General features: G+C 46.6%; 1 protein-coding gene across 2 annotated transcripts in view; it reads left to right on the top strand.

The window, feature by feature from the left end:
• Nucleotides 1-15858, top strand: part of MRPL1 (mitochondrial ribosomal protein L1) — a 658446-nt gene that overhangs the window by 584977 nt on the left and 57611 nt on the right. For both annotated transcript variants that reach the window (XM_069626339.1, XM_069626340.1), the window contains one exon: nucleotides 3524-3605. In XM_069626339.1, the coding sequence (XP_069482440.1) occupies nucleotides 3524-3605 (82 nt within the window). The remainder of the gene's footprint in view (nucleotides 1-3523; nucleotides 3606-15858) is intronic.

Raw genomic sequence — 15858 nt, forward strand, 5'->3', positions numbered from 1 at the left:
TTACCTTAGGCTCCGCGGGAGCACCTCTACTATTCTTCTCGGGGTGCGTGGTTCTCTCACTACTTCCCTGTTTAGAGTTCTATGAGTTGAGAATCTGTGGAATTGAACAACCAGTCAACAATGGAATCTAAGATAACTGAGAATTGTCTACTCACCAACCAACACTCCTTCCCACTGAGTTCGCCCTGCTCACCTCTTATTATGATTTGATGAGCTATCCGTCCTGCATCTGTGCAGGGGCGCAAGTCCTGACGATGGGATTGAATGAGAACGGGAAAAGGAACCAACTCGAATGGAAGGGCTACGGGAGTACTAATGCCTCAGGAGGTAAGTTGTATGCTGGAAAAGGTTCACTGACTGAGAGACGCTAGGTGCCAAGAACATGAGGAGGAAATCGCTCCTAATCTGAAGGGAATGTTACTGAAACATTTACTAGAGTACGAGAGTGCTTTGCTCATACACACAATGTTAACCAGACACCTCTGTCAAGCAATGCACCAAGCCCATTATTTTCCTCCAATAACACCAGAGGGACTCAGGGAACCAACAAGGTGGGACTCTACATGTACTGTATGTTCCTACGTGTGTGTGAACAAACCATGTAAAACAAATAAGCTGCTGTGACTAGACTGCCCAACTATGGAATAAACAATTAATGTGCTATACCACAGCCACAGTAAATTCCTAGTGACACGAGCGACTAAAAGCTTGCTTACTAACCAAACAGGCTAACGAGAAAGCTAGATGCCAAAATAATGCTTCACAAGAAACTGTACTTGCGGTGAGAAGAAACGACACGGACAGCTTCTCCTGTTAATTCCTGACAGAAGAACGCTCCTCCTCACCGGACCCTCGGAAACTGAACTGACGGAATTCAAGTGGGAACTAGGAAATCTACAACAAATGTGAACTGAGAGTGACACAGGCACTGGAATTTTCAATGACAAAAGGGAAAACTAAGGGCAAGAAATTCCTGTCAGTAAATGAGCTGAGGTAAGTGTCCGCTAACAGCAAGAGGACGCGAAGCGCAGCTCCAGCGAGGGGAGGGGCTTAAATACTCGCAGAGCCTGTACTACTGGAATGCTCCGCAGTATTAAGGGACGGCTGCCTGGCGGCCATGTTGAGTAAAGCGGGATAGTCTGAATCACAATTGGCCACTGGGTTCTCCCTACTCATAGCCCAGGAATGATACACAGCAGCCCAAGACCTTTTGGGGGAAGACCTATGGAACGGTCCTGTGATCATGACAGATGGGCACCCTGCTGGGGCTTCCTGGGACCGCTGCTGGACTTGGGGACAGTCGAACCCCATGGGAGACAGGTGCCCAAGGCCGAGACAATCACCTCCAGCCATTCTAGAGCTCTGGCTGGGCTGCGTTACAGTTTTTCCCTCCGGGAGGGATGGGGACCCTACCGGAGCTCCCTGCGACCACGGCTTGACTTGTGGTCGATCAACCCACATTGGAGACAGGCACCCAAGCACTTTGGTGTAGCTTTTCCCTCTCTGGAGGTATGGTGACCCTGTCGAGGCTCCCTGGTGGGACTGCTGCTGGAATTGGGGATGGTGGACCCTTTTTCTTTTCTGCTCAAGTAAGCACACCTACGGTACCATTTTTGTCAGGATACCTGTGGGAACGTGGGAAGGTAGGATATGTGTTGTTGCCAGTGTGTTTCAGTGGTTTCCTGGTGGCAAATGTCTGAAAATTGTGTTTTGTGTCCCCCCCCCCCTACGTTTTGTACTTTTCTGGGCCTTGTGGGTAATAAATTCGGAAGCGATTTACGCAAGTCACACCTCTTTGGATTCCCACAGGTGTCTTCTTTTCAGAAATGCATAGGGTTCCCTGTTTTCCTTGGTGGCTGTGACACCCCAGGCTCAAATGTGTGGGTTGTCCACAAAGCCAAATACAGCGAAAATGTGGTCTTCCCATAGTGTTTGATGTACCAGTGGTTTAAACGTTTCCTTTTGCGCCCAGGTAAATGCACCCACACATGTGAGGTACCGTTTTCGTCGGGACTCCTGTAGAAACGTAGGAGATTTGTTGTTGCTGGCGTGTTTAGGTGGTTTCCTCGTGGAAAATGTCTGTAAATTGCGTTTTTTCACTACATTTTGTAATTTTCCAGGCCTTATGGGTAATAAAATATAGGGCGATTTGCGCTAGTCTGACATCTTTGGATTCCCACGGATGCCTTCTTTTTAGAAATGCAGCAGGTTCCCTGTTTTCCTTGGTGGCTGCAACACCCCAGGCTCAAATATGTGCGTTGTCTGCAAAGCCAAATCCAGTTATCCCCAGGGCGTTTGATGTACTAGTGGTTTAGCCTTTTCTCTTTGCATCCAGGTTAGTGCACCCACATATGTGAGGTATCATTTTTATCAGGACACCTGTGGGAAGGTAGGATATTTGTTGGTTTCTCTTGTTTTTGATAAAGTGCAGTAGGAAATGTATGAAAACGTTGTTACACAACCCTTTCATTTCCCAAATGTGACCGACATTTAGTCGCTGCTTTAGGCACTGTATGCTTTTGTAGCTTGTGCAAGTCACCAATCCTTCAAAAGGTCTGCCTGTGCCCTTTCAAAAAATGTATGCTTGCCATTCTTCACCACATTCGTTTTCCTTAATTTGAAATGTTAAGTACGTCGGTTTAGGCAGTACGCATAAAAGTCCTGTGTACCATGGCCCAGTTTTTGGCTCGTGGTATTGCTTGTTTTGTGAAACATTAAGAGAAATGTGTGATTTCCTAACTAGAAGTATAGGGGGAATGTAGCGGTGCATTGCTTTTCCCAATATTCACAGAAGCCATTGTCTTACAAGTGCAAACATGTCCAGCACATACATTTGTTTCCAATTTTTGCCCAAACGATTGGGAATTTTAGGTACATAATTGTTGCCTGACCTGTGCAAATGACCCCTTCCTGAACTTGGAATCTCGTCTAGTTTTCAGAAATGTATGCATTTCTGTGTTCCCATTGAGCTTTACTACCCTCCTCTTCCATTTCATCCAAGAATGCACTAGTGAGAAAAAAAGGGAAAAAATGCCTACCACTCTCAAAACTGATGGTAACCTTATGCAAAATGTTTTTTTTTGTTTCCACTCAACCTGTTCTTGAAAGCTTGAACAATGGCAATTCTGAACTGAAAACCATGTGTTCCAAGCTCTTACAAGAAAAAAACCCAAAAGCTTCTTTGTACATCATTTTTATGGGCATTTCTGAAAAAACACATAATGTGGTAACTTTTTTGTTACTTTCTCACACACCCCTACAACAAACAACAAATCCTTGGTGGTATTATGACCGCCTACATGTGGGAAGAAAAGAGTGCACATTTGGCCAGGATATCACTCCTAGAAAAAATGTTACAAGGTATTGAATTCGACATACTGAAATTTCCCAAAACGGGCTCAGCACTGGGAGCTAAAACCCTGCACAGTTAAGGGGTTGAGTATAATATTGACCGTGATTGCATGTACACAATTGCAAAAATAAATAGCTAATTGTTTATTTTCTATTTTGTGTTTCTTTTCAGCTGGATATGCCTTGTGAACAGATAGTTGACAATCTGGATGCACTTATTAAGGATATCTGCAACCACAAACCACTCCACCATGGTAAATACAAAGTTCATATGTGTATGTATGGTATTTATATAGCAGAACCATAGCTAGGAAGCAGTAGAGCAAAGAACAAAGATAAATACAAGGTTTACAAGACCAACGACATGACATGACGTCCTCATAGTTTGATGAGGAAGTATGAAAAGTTGTAGGTGCTTTAATGCTCGTGTTGCTCCAACTGGTACTCTGAACAGCAGTGGCTTCTGTTTTTTCGTGTAAATTAATGTTGTTTGGGTTGTATGAATGTATTGTATTTCTGGACTTCTCTTTCTAGCATTTGTTATTTTTCAGTGTCGCTAGTCATGTCTGTATATTTCATGGACTATTTCTATGGGATATGACTTAATTGAAAGAAAAAGTACTTCTGGTATAGCTGGTGCTTCATATCACATGAATGTGTTTTTTCTTAAGTAGGTATTATGAAATGAAACCTAGGGAGATTTTAATTTAAAAATGCATGAACATGTACAAACCAGTTGACTTCATTAGCGCCAACACTGATTACAATAGTCCTTTCATCAAAGTTACAGAATCCTCTTTGAAAACAAGTAATAGGATTTCAGTCGCTCTGAAAAGTTATCTCACAATAACCTTTAGCGGGTAGCCTAAAATAGGGTATTATGGGCGAGCTTGTGGTCCCTACTCATAGTAAAATCCAACTAAAATGACTAAAAAAATGCAAATACTTGCCAACAATAGTATGTAATAGTTCTGCAAACAGATCACTGGATTTTGCTCTTGAGTTGCTTAATAATCACGACTGCCAAAAAGGCCAAAGTCCTTTTTTAATTTCATATTGTTCTGACTCACTATATATTTATCACTCCAGCACTAAGTGTGTGCAGGTTCCCAACGGGCCAAATTTGTAGGTGCCCTTCCACCACTCTTCTCCCTGCAACCCTTTGTAAAAGGTAACATTAAAAACAAAAAAATGTTTGGGTCTGTCTAGTTTGAAAAATCAGCAATTTACATACGATTTCAGAACGTTTTGTCACCAACGTTCACAGTTGGTGCCATTTAAATCATCAACAAATAGATTAAATAACTTAAATATGGGTTTGTCCTTTAACACTTTTCCAATTGCTTTTCCATAATGTGTTACCGTATCTGCCATAGTGGAGACGTTCTGGGTTGTGAGTTCTGTTTAGATGTTTTTTTTAAATCCTCTTTTGCAATATTTTCCCCTCGGTTGACTGTCATGGAACTGCAGGCATTGTCTCTGTACATCTTTGGTTTTCATGAGGGCGAAAGATGGGGAAAGGGGGGCAGAGGGGCAAAGTGATGTCTTCATAACAATTAGTAGGCCTCACCACATTTCATTTTTAGTTTGAGATTAGATTCACTGCAAAGTGCAGCTGTATTAGTGAAAATCCAAGAGAAAAACCTCTGGCCAGGAGTACTGTGGTTAATGGAAGGCGATGAGGGTTGAAAAGGTGCTTGAAGGTATGCCGATTTCCCCTTCTTTTTTTTGTTCTTCAAATTTTATTTTTATTGAAGTTTTAAGTCGCATACAACAGTCAACTGGGAAAATTAGACGACTTCCCCCTGCCCTTTTCTTCCCATCCCACCCCTTTCCCCCCATTGGTACGGCTTTTCCCCCTTCACCAAAAACCACTTCACACCTTCAGGCATCTTGACATGTCGATATTTAAGCCCCATGGCTACTAGCTTCCCATTTGATGAGCACTTTTTAGGGTCAATTGACATGAGTCCCCCAGTCCCGTGTGTACTCGTTTGTCTCACAACCTCCCCTCAGGATCCCCCGCCCACTCATGTCATCTGTTAAGACCCATGCAGTCTATGGGTCCGGGCCCATGTATTTTGCAATGAATTCAGCCCATTCCATCTCCAGGGGCCTGATAGTCCATGGAGTCCTGCTATGATTCTCTTCATAATGTATACATTTTTTGCTACATTTGTCCTTTCCCTTTTACTAGGAGGATTCACACTTTTCCATTTCGTAGCTATACATGGACTTGCGGCCAGCAGTAACGCTGCACCAATTTTCAGGATTCTTATGTATTCCCTGTCCACCGCCTCCATACCAAACAAAACCAACATGGGTGATTTGATTCTAGCTATACCGTCTAGGTCTTTAATCCACCCCAGGACCTTGTTCCAGCAGATTTGTACCCTCGGTCACACCCACCACATGTGCCAGTAGTCGGCTCTTTCCCCACACCCTCTCCAACACATGGGACTTGAGTTTTGAAACATTTTCGGGTGCTTGACTGGGTCATAATGCCGCCTGTGGAGTAGTTTAATGGAGTGGAGTCTATATTGGCAGGAAATTGATGTCTGAGCTACCCCCCTGCTGAGTCTGTACCAGAGGTCCGGATCAATACTGGATCCCACATTCCGTTCCCATTGTCCCCTCAGTTTCTCTGTGGAGCCGCTGCTCGACCCAACCAAGGAACCATACATTGCCGAAATCAGCCCTCTCATTTCCGTCTTCTTATCTAGGAGTGCTTCGAAGTGTGTGAGGTCACTCTATCTTTTCCTTGAGATCCCTTCCTGTGAGGAACCCTTTAAGTTGTAAATAAGAGAACACAGAATGCTCGCCTATGCCCAGCGCCGCCTCTCGCTCGATTATGGTGATGAAGTTACCCTCCCTCCAGAACTGTCCTATTATTTCAAGCCCCGCTTCGTACCACTTCTGGAATCTTTCAGAGTTCGGTATTGCGTCCCTCACTCCCGGTACCCAGAGATGCCCCAGAGGTGATGGCCATGTAGTCACCCCCTTCCTTCATGTCCACCCCTTGTCTCCAAATGTCCCATATAATCCCTACATTAGGGTGCTCACGGATCCTACTCAGGAGGGTATCAGGTAATATTATCCCCATATATATATGGTCGCCGTAAATAATATCGCCCGGAAAAGGTTGTGGCGATATTATATGGGTGACCATATATATGGGGACGGGGGCAAAAAAAAAATATTTACAAAAAAAAACACATTTGGGGGTTGCGGGGGTGTCCCCCACATGTTCCATGCAATAATGTTGCCACAAAAAACGGCCATTTTTCGGCGATATTTTTGCATGGCTAGATTTCACCCACTGTGGCAGGGTGCAACTGCAAGTTGTCCAGCGCAATCCACTGTAGGTCACATTGGGACCGGAGGTGAGGTATCATGACTAAAGTTGAGCAGCTTTATAATAGTTTCATGTCTGGAAGGCCCACTCCTCCCTTAACCTTGAGTAGTACCAAGATAGCACTGGGGAACCTCACCTTTCTCCCCTGCCACAGGACCCTTAGGAGGAAGCTCTGAATCTCTCGGAAGAATGAGTCCGGGAACCGGATGGGGAGCATTTGAAACACATAAAGGATCCTTGGGAGAACCACCATTTTTAGAGCATTGAGGCAACCCAGCCAAGGTATTGTTAGCTTCTGCTATTTTAGGGAGTCCACTTTTTTCTAGCCATCGGGAGGGGTGGGGGCTGTTTGTTTGCCTCTAATAGCTTTCCAATGTCCCTTGTGACATGTATACCCAGGTATTTCATTGTGTTCAGGCTGATCTGCATCCCTAGTGATGTGAACCTTCCTATTTCCCCGTCCCTTTTCATGTCTAGGGGGGAAAGCACTGATTTGGATCTGTTAATTTTTAGGCCCGCCATAGAGCCATATTGTTCAATCGGTTGGATCACTGCGGGTATAGTGTTCAGGGGGTCTCTTATATGTAGTAAGTAGCATGTCATAAGTGTATAATGCAACTATATATTCACCCCCACCGACCGATAATCCACCACATTTGGGTCAGCTCTGATCTTCTGGGTGAGAGGTTCTATAGAGAGTGTGAACAGTGTTTGGGAGAGGGGGCAGCCCGGTCTAGTTCCCCTTCCCAGTTTGAACCAGCATGAATATCCGCCATTGACTGCATCACATGCTATTGGGGATGCTTAGAATGCCATTATCCCTCTTAGGAGCATTTCCCCTATTCCAAACTTTACGAGCACTACCTTTTCGGCATCCACCGACAGGAGGGATGAGTCTCCACTTAACTTCCTTCCTCTCTGACCGACCCTCCCAGGTCCAACTTGGGTCCTTCCTCTATCTTTTTCTCTACCTGTGGTGTCCCCCAGGGGTCTAACCTCTCTCCCTGGCTGTTCAACCAATACCTGTCACTCCTTGCCCACTGCATTGCCGCTCTCTGCCCCAACTTTCAGTGCTATGCGGATGACACTCCGCTCACTTTCAGGCTACCTTCGGCCACCTCTTCCCCGTCCCTCATCTCTGACTGACTGTCTGCTTTCCAGGAGTGGTGTGCCGCCAATTACCTCTGCCTTAATGCCAGTAAGACTGAGATTCTCCTCATCGGCACACCCACTCCCTCCTTTCCGGTAGCTCTCTGGCCGGCCTCTCTTGGCCCTCTTCCTGCTCCCACCTGCAAGGCTAAGAACCCGGGGGTCATCTTCGACTCCACACTCTTTCTCCCCTCACATCTCTGGCGTCTCTAAAAAGTCACACTACCAGCTGCACCTCCTCAGAGGTATTCTTGCTTTCCTCTCCTTCCCTCAGATGCTCACTGTCTCAAGAGCGCTGGTTCTCTCCAGGCTGGACTATTGAAACAGCCTCTTTCTAAATCTGCCTTCTTCGAATGGATTGTGTCCTCCCACGTATTCCTCATCTTATGATAATTCGTTATCTCCAGCTTCGCTGCTTCGGAAAAAAAAATTCTCTCGGTAGAGGGTGCTGTGCTCGAGGTCGTGGCGTCGATTGTCCCTCGACGGACTCCGTACTCTGTCGACGTCACCGATGGTATAAATAGCTTGAGCCGCGCCCGTTGCTTCAGTTCCGTTTTTCCAATCGCTTCGCTATCGAGAACGGCGCGCTTGAGATTTTCTGTGAAGAAAATGTCATCATCTTCGACTCCTTCGACACCCAAGACAGGGTTCCAGAAGTGCGTAGATTGTGGATCAAAAATGTCGATCACGGATCCTCACTGGGTTTGTCTCTGGTGTCTCGGTTCCAGTCACCAGACTGACGACTGTGGTTCCTGCCAATCCATGACCGAGAAAGTTCTTCGTGAGAGGAGAGGTAAACTGTCGGTGGGGAGGGAAGCCTCTAAGAAGGCTACGTCCAAAAAACATAAAGCGACTGATTCGAAGGAATCTGATCGCCATAGGCACTCCAAGAGATCTCGATCTAGGAGTAGATCGAGACACTCTTCTTCCTCGTCCAAAAAAATGAAGAGGAGACGTAGATCTCCCTCATCATCTTCAGAGTCGACCGAAGAAATTCGATGTCCGACAAAATTGGATTCTCCCATAAAATGGCAAGAATTTCGTAAAAAGATGATGGAGGTATTCAAGAATGCGGCCCGACCCCCTCAAATGAACCTCAGAAAAGCCATACCCCTAAAGTCACTCCATTGGACGACAAAGGGAAGTCCAAGACTACGGTGGTAAAAACTGGTAGTGTCCAGGATACTCGAAAAACTGGAGTCGACGCCAAGTCGTCGAGGACTCTTCGAGAGTCGAGCACCTCTCCGGTGCCATATAAAAAACATAAGTCATCGAAGGCTTTGACGATTTCGACGGCGTAGACCGTTTCGGCATCGAAACCAAAAACAACCTCGAAGCCCGTGTCGAAGTCATCGAAGATTCCTTCCACAACTTTGAAGGATTTCTCTATTTCTTCGACACGTATGGTAGAGGAAGAAAGAAGATTCACTCTGTTGTCCAGATCAGACTTTTTTAAGTCCATGTCCTCAATTTATGAGGAATCTGGCTCAGAGGAAGACGAAGTTACTCCTTTTGGAGTTTCATATGGCACAAAGCAAGTTCCTGAGGAACTGATTGATCAAGAATCAAAAATGAGAGACCTGAGTGACTCTACATTCTGCCAGTGGAATTGACACCTCCCCAGAATTAGTTTGCCAGACCTGATCCTGCAGAGCATGCAGACGCTGGGTACAGGAGTCTTATGACCAGATTAATTGAGTATATGGGTTGGGGTAACACTTCACCCGTTTTTGAACAGGATGACATGACTGATATAATTGTCAGAGGTCCTCAAAAAGATCCAGTTCTCCCCTTTCACAGGGCTCTTCAGAGGACGGTGGAGAAAAACTGGGAGAAGCCTGAGAGCATTGCTGCTGCAGATAGTAATTTCCCCAAGAAATACAGACCAGCTGGTACGGATCCCGAATACTTAAACAAGCATCCGACTCCAGAAAGTCTAGTCATTCAGGCAGCATCCACATCAAAGCAAACTGCATATCCCACTATCACTCCAGATAGAGAGGATAAAAAAGTTGATGCCTGGGCACGTAAAGTTTTCACGTCAGGCAGTATGGCCCTTAAATCAACAAATGTCACCTGTACCCTGGCCAGGTTTACCCATACCCTGTGGGACTTTATTTCGTCGGCGGCTGATCCTATTCCGGAAGACGAGGAAAGGGAAGGCTTCCTGAATATAGTTAGACGGGAAGGAGGCAATGGGGGAATGTCTCCAGTCTGGACTGGATACTGCTGATAGTATCAGCAGATCCATGGCTGCAAGCATTGTGCTACGCAGGTTTGCATGGTTGAGGAAGTCTGGGTTTGCACCAGACGTGCAAGCCAGACTCCTTAACATGCCCTTTGATGGCTCGAGGCTGTTTGGCAGCAAGGCTGATGAAAGCCTAGAAAAACTTCAGACCTCGAAAGCGGCAGCTAAATTGCTTGGCGCCTCCATGCGCCAGCCTCTAAAACCCTATTCCGGCTCATCTTCCTGGAGGGGTCGTTCTTTTCGTTACTACTCCTCATTTAGTAGAGGAAGAGGACAGGCTTCTCAAAGGGGCAAAAGAAACTTCCCTCGTGGAGCACAAGGAAGAGGTGCAAAATCACCCTCAGGAGCGGCATCTGTACCCTCGGCCACTCCTGCAGCCGCCTCCAAATCCCTCTGTGATCTTGTTGCACAAAACACTAGTGGGAGGCAGGATCTCTCAGCTTCTCAAGGAATGGCGGGGAATTACCTCAGATGCTTGGGCACTGGAAACAGTAGCCCAAGGTTACTGTCTCCCCTTCCTAAAAAGGCCTCAGAATCATCCACCGGTAGCCAACTCTGTCAAAATTCCAGATCTGCTCCTATTGCAGGAAATTTTAACCCTGCTAGAGAAAGGTGCCATAGAACAGGTACCTGTAGCGGAAAGGAACAGGGGTTGGTACTCCCCATACTTTCTCATTCCAAAAAAGGACGGAGGACTGAGACCCATCTTGGACTTGAGAAACTTGAACAAGTTCCTCAGGAAGGACAAGTTCAAGATGGTGACTCTTTCTTAGATCCTTCAGTCTCTCCAACTCCAAGATTGGTTGGTATCATTGGACCTTCAGGGTGCTTACTTTCATGTGCCAATCCATCCAAAGCACAGAAAGTACCTGAGGTTCACGATTGGCAATTCTCATTATCAGTTTTGAGTTCTGCCATTCGGGTTGACCTCCGCCCCAAGGGTTTTCACCAAACTGTTAGTGGTTGTGGCAGCGAGTCTCGGGAGAGGAGGTATTCACATATATCCCTCCCTGGATGACTGGTTGATCAGAACAAGTTCTCCAATACAAGCTCAGGAACATCTTTCGATCACCTGCCATTTTCTCCACAAATTGGGCTTCTCCCTCAATTTCAAGAAGTCCCATATGATACCATCCCAAAAGCTCCAGTTTATTGGAGCAGTCTTGGATACTTCCATACTTCCTCGGGAAAAGCCTCGCCTCTCGAAGTGAGAGCTCTCCACATCCAGCAGATGGTAACAAAGTTCCAGAATGCCCAACATCTACCAGCCATCGATTTTCTCAGGTTGCTCGGCCTCGTGGCATTCTGCATTTTCCTGGTACCAGAGGCCAGGTTGAGAATGAGATTCCTTCAATGGGCACTCAGAACTCAGTGGTCCCAGTTCTCAGGGAATATGTCGGATCTTCTGCAAGTCCCGAGCGCAGTTGCTCAGGATCTTCTATGTTGGGCTTGCAACAACAACATTCTCAAGGGAGAATCTTTTTGGCAACCATGGCCGGAGATAACCGTAGTGACGGACGCCTCACTCACGGGGTGGGGAGCACACACCAACGATCTGACAATCGGCAGATGTTGGTCTCCATCGGAGTCCAAACTCCACATCAACCTTTTGGAGCTGAGGGCAATCAGACTAGCGCTCAAGGCCTTTCTGCCCTCTGTACAGGGCAAGAATGTCCTGATAATGACGGCCAATATAGTGGCCATGTACTATCTCAACAAGAGAGGAGGCGTAGGGTCACTACCACTGTGCAGAGAGGCAATGCAGCTCTGGTTCTGGGCAATACGAGAGGGAAGCTCTCTATCAGCAATTGACCTAGCCGGAGAGAAGAACACGGCAGCAGACGCTCTGAGCAGGCAGAGCACAGTCTCCCACGAGTGGGAGATAGCTCAGGAAGTCCTTCTGGAGATCTTCGCCCTTTGGGGAACCCCTCAAGTGGATCTGTTCGCCACCGAGATCAACCAGAAGTGCGATCAGTACTGCTCAAGGGAATTTCCTCAAAGAGGAGCTCTAGGAGATGCATTCGTAGTGGAGTGGAAGTTTCCACTACTGTATGCGTTTCCTCAAGTAATCAGGAGGTTGAGAAAGTTCAGGAAAACCATGACTCTAATTGCCCCGGATTGGGCCAGGAGGACGTGGTACCCGGACCTTCTAGACATGTCCATCTGCCCTCCAGGATCTTCTCTTGCCAAGAGGAAGGTCGGGTTCTCCATCCAGAGGTCAAGACACTCAACCTTCACGCATGGTTTCTGAGAGGTTGAGATACAAGGATTGGGATCTTCCGGATGACGTAATGGAAGTTTTGCTTTCGGCCAGAAGGACAGCAACAAAATCATTGTACTGATGTCGCTGGAACAGGTTTAGTAACTGGTGCAAAGATAAGGATGTGGACCCTTTTCAATGTGGCACTCCAGTAGTGCTCTCTTTGCTTTTACATTTAGCTAATCTGGGGCTCCAGATAGAAACAATCAAAGGATACCTTGCTGCGCTGTCCATTTTCAAGCGCACCTCGGAAGAGGTTTCATATTTCAAAATACCATTAATAATTCAATTCTTAAAAGGGCTTACTAATGTATACCCTCCAGTACCTTTTCATGTCCCAACTTGGGATTTGAATTTAGTACTAAAATTCTTGACTTGCATACCTTTTGAGCCTCTGCACTCCTGTCCATTGAGGCTTTTAACACTAAAAACTGTCCTCCTTGTGGCTCTATCATCAGCCCGCAGGGTTAGTGAACTTCAGGCTCTCTCATGCAAACCACCATATACTATTTTTTCTAAGGATAAGGTAGTCCTTAAAGTTAAACCTTCCTTTTTACCAAAGGTAGTTTCAGACTTCCATTTGTCACAAAAAATAATACTACCAACATTTTATCCTCCTCCACATTTTGGCAAGGAAGAGGAGAGACTGCATAGACTAGATCCCAAGAGGGCTCTTAATTTTTACATCTCGGGGATGTCTAAATTAGACAAGATGACCAATTGTTTGTGGGTTATACTGGTCATAAACTGGGCTTATCAGTAACAAAACAGACCATATCCCTCTGGATCATTTTGGCCATAATTGAATGTTAGATTGGCGGGAAAAGACCCACCAGATGGTCTTCAAGCTCATTCTACAAGGGGAATGGCTACTTCTGCGGCTCTAAAGAGGGGAGTCGCGGCAGCAGATATTTGTGCAGCTGCAACTTGGAAAACAATGCATACTTTTATCAAGCATTACTGCTTGGATACTGCCTCCTCCAATGAGGGGTTATTTGCCAAAGCAGTTCTGCATTCTGTACATGAAAACTGTAATTGGTACTCCCACCTCCAAAATTGCCACTGCCATGGGAGTCTATCATAAGATGAGGAATACGTGGGAGGACACAATCCATTCGAAGAACATGTTACTTACCAACTGTAACGTTCTTTCGACTGGATGTTCCTCCCACATATTCCTCATCGACCATCCCATCCTACCCCACAGTACAGTTAACGTTTTCTTACACTTTCCTCTCACGAAGAGTGCATCAGTTTTGGGGCACGCCTGGGTGTTCCTCCTATATGTTTCATCGAAAAAACAGAACTGAAGCAACGGGCGCGGCTCGAGCTATTTATACCATCGGTGACGTCGACAGAGTACGGAGTCCGTCGAGGGACAACCTCGAGCACAGCGCCCTCTGCCGAGAGAATTTTTTTTTCCGAAGCAGCAAAGCTGGAGATAACGAATCATCATAAAATGAGCAATACGTGGGAGGAACATCCAGTCGAAAGAACATTACAGTTGGTAAGTAACTTGTTCTTCTACTCTACGCCCTCTACAACTCATCCAGAACAGGACTGCGAGACTTGTCCTTGGCCTCAAGCCCAGGGATCGTATCTCTCCAGGACTGAAATCTCTGCACTGGCTCCCAGTGGCTGCAAGGATTAAGTTCAAAACCCTCTGCATCGTCCACAAGGCCTTCTGGGGCCTCAATACCTTCAACTCTCTCTTCCTAAATATCTTCCCTCTCGGGCTCTGCGCTCATCCGCCTCCAACTCCCTCAGGGTCAGTCGCTTCTCCAGGCAACAAGTTGGCGGTAGATCTCTCTTCGGCTGGGGCCTCCCTATAGAACAGCCTCCCCGCTTCCCTGAAACTTGAGAACCATCTTCGGTTCTGGAAGCACCTAAAATCCTTCCTCTTTGCTTCTGCTGTCTCTCCCCCCTCTCCCCTGCTGAAGTCCTGGCTGATCCTGAGACTGCATGGGTTACCTGGCCACCCATCTGATCTCGGGCCCAAGCCCTGCCAATTGGACGCATGCGCTGCCTTCCTGGCAACCCCTGCACCTGGGGACTGTTTTCTTTATGCGTACAGTAACCAAACCAGCACTTATGTCTGCACTCACCCTGCACTTGCCACCAGCTGGCCGTTCTTTATTTATTTTGTTATTATCTTATTATCTCGTGTACTGCACCTTTCCCTCCCCTCCGCCCGCACTTTCCTTTCCCCCTTCCCTTGCACTTGTGCGATCTGAATGACACCTGGCCTAGTAAGATCGTTGTCCGTCTTCCCTCTGTTCCCCCTACCTTGCCTCTTCGCGCCTTGAAACACCTGTGTATAGGCACGTTATAAATGCCATATCATATATCAAGTTTATCATATATCATAATCAGGTGGAGGGTTTTCCTCATTGTAGCCACTCCCTGTCGACCCTTAATGAAGCCCAATTGGTCTGGATGGATCAGCCCCGGCATGTACCCTTCTAGTCTAGTTGCGAGGACCTGAGTGTATATTTTGGCATCGAAATTCAAGAGGGAAATCGGATGTAGGATGCAAACCCCCTGGGGGCGTCCTTACCCTCCTTGTGTATTACTGTGATGAGCGCCCTACTGAAGGATTTCGGGGACTTCCCCGTGCTCAGTATGTCATTGAACAATTCCGACATGGACGGCAGTAGGGCGGGGAGAAATGTCTGATAGAATCCCGCAGCGTATCCGTCCTCCCCCGGGGTCTTGCCCAGTGGTAATTTCATGACCACCTTCTTAATTTCTTCTCCTATTATGCGCCCTCCAGTACGCTAGTCTCCGAAAGGGAGAGTTTGGGTAGTTGGATGTCAGGCAGGTACAGTCTTCCCGCTTCAAGTCCTACCTCTAATTCGCATTGTTTGTCAGAGAAGGCCACAAAGGACTCCAAGATCCCTTCCCCGTGGGTTCATCTGCTCCTCCAGCACCCTCAATTTCTGCAACACATCTTTCAGCCCGCTGTCTCCTTAATCTAGCCGCCAATAATGCATCTGCTTTATCCCCTTTCTCATAGAATTTTTGTTTCAGGAATTGTAGGCTTCAAATGATCTTTCCCTCTTCCAGAGAGCTCAGCTCCTCCCCTTTCCCCCTTGCCTCCAGTATGTATTCCTCTCAATTCCGTGACATTTATGCGCCCCTTTTATCCAATTGTTTTTTTCGAAGGGATTGGGTCCTCTGGTGTATTCCGCATCTATGACAGGTAATCACCACAGCTGTCCTGCTTCGGAAAATATTCGGCATCTGCGTCCTGCGTTGATGATGTCGATACGCTGTCCTCGAGGATCTCTGTCGAGCTGACGTCACCGGATGTTATAAGTAGGACGCCCATAGCCTCAGTTCCGTTTTTTCTGCAAACGTGTTCGCTTCAGAGATGTCGGCGCGCCTCGGTTCTTCCGAGTTGTTCTATCGGTTCTTTGAATTGTTAGTTTGTGAAGATTTCCATGATGTCTTCGTCTTCTACCCCGCGTCCGGGTTTCAAGAAGTGTCGGGACT

Source organism: Ambystoma mexicanum, chromosome 6p, assembly GCF_040938575.1.
Source record: "Ambystoma mexicanum isolate Mex_15411 chromosome 6p, UKY_AmexF1_1, whole genome shotgun sequence".
Lineage (NCBI taxonomy): Eukaryota > Metazoa > Chordata > Amphibia > Caudata > Ambystomatidae > Ambystoma > Ambystoma mexicanum.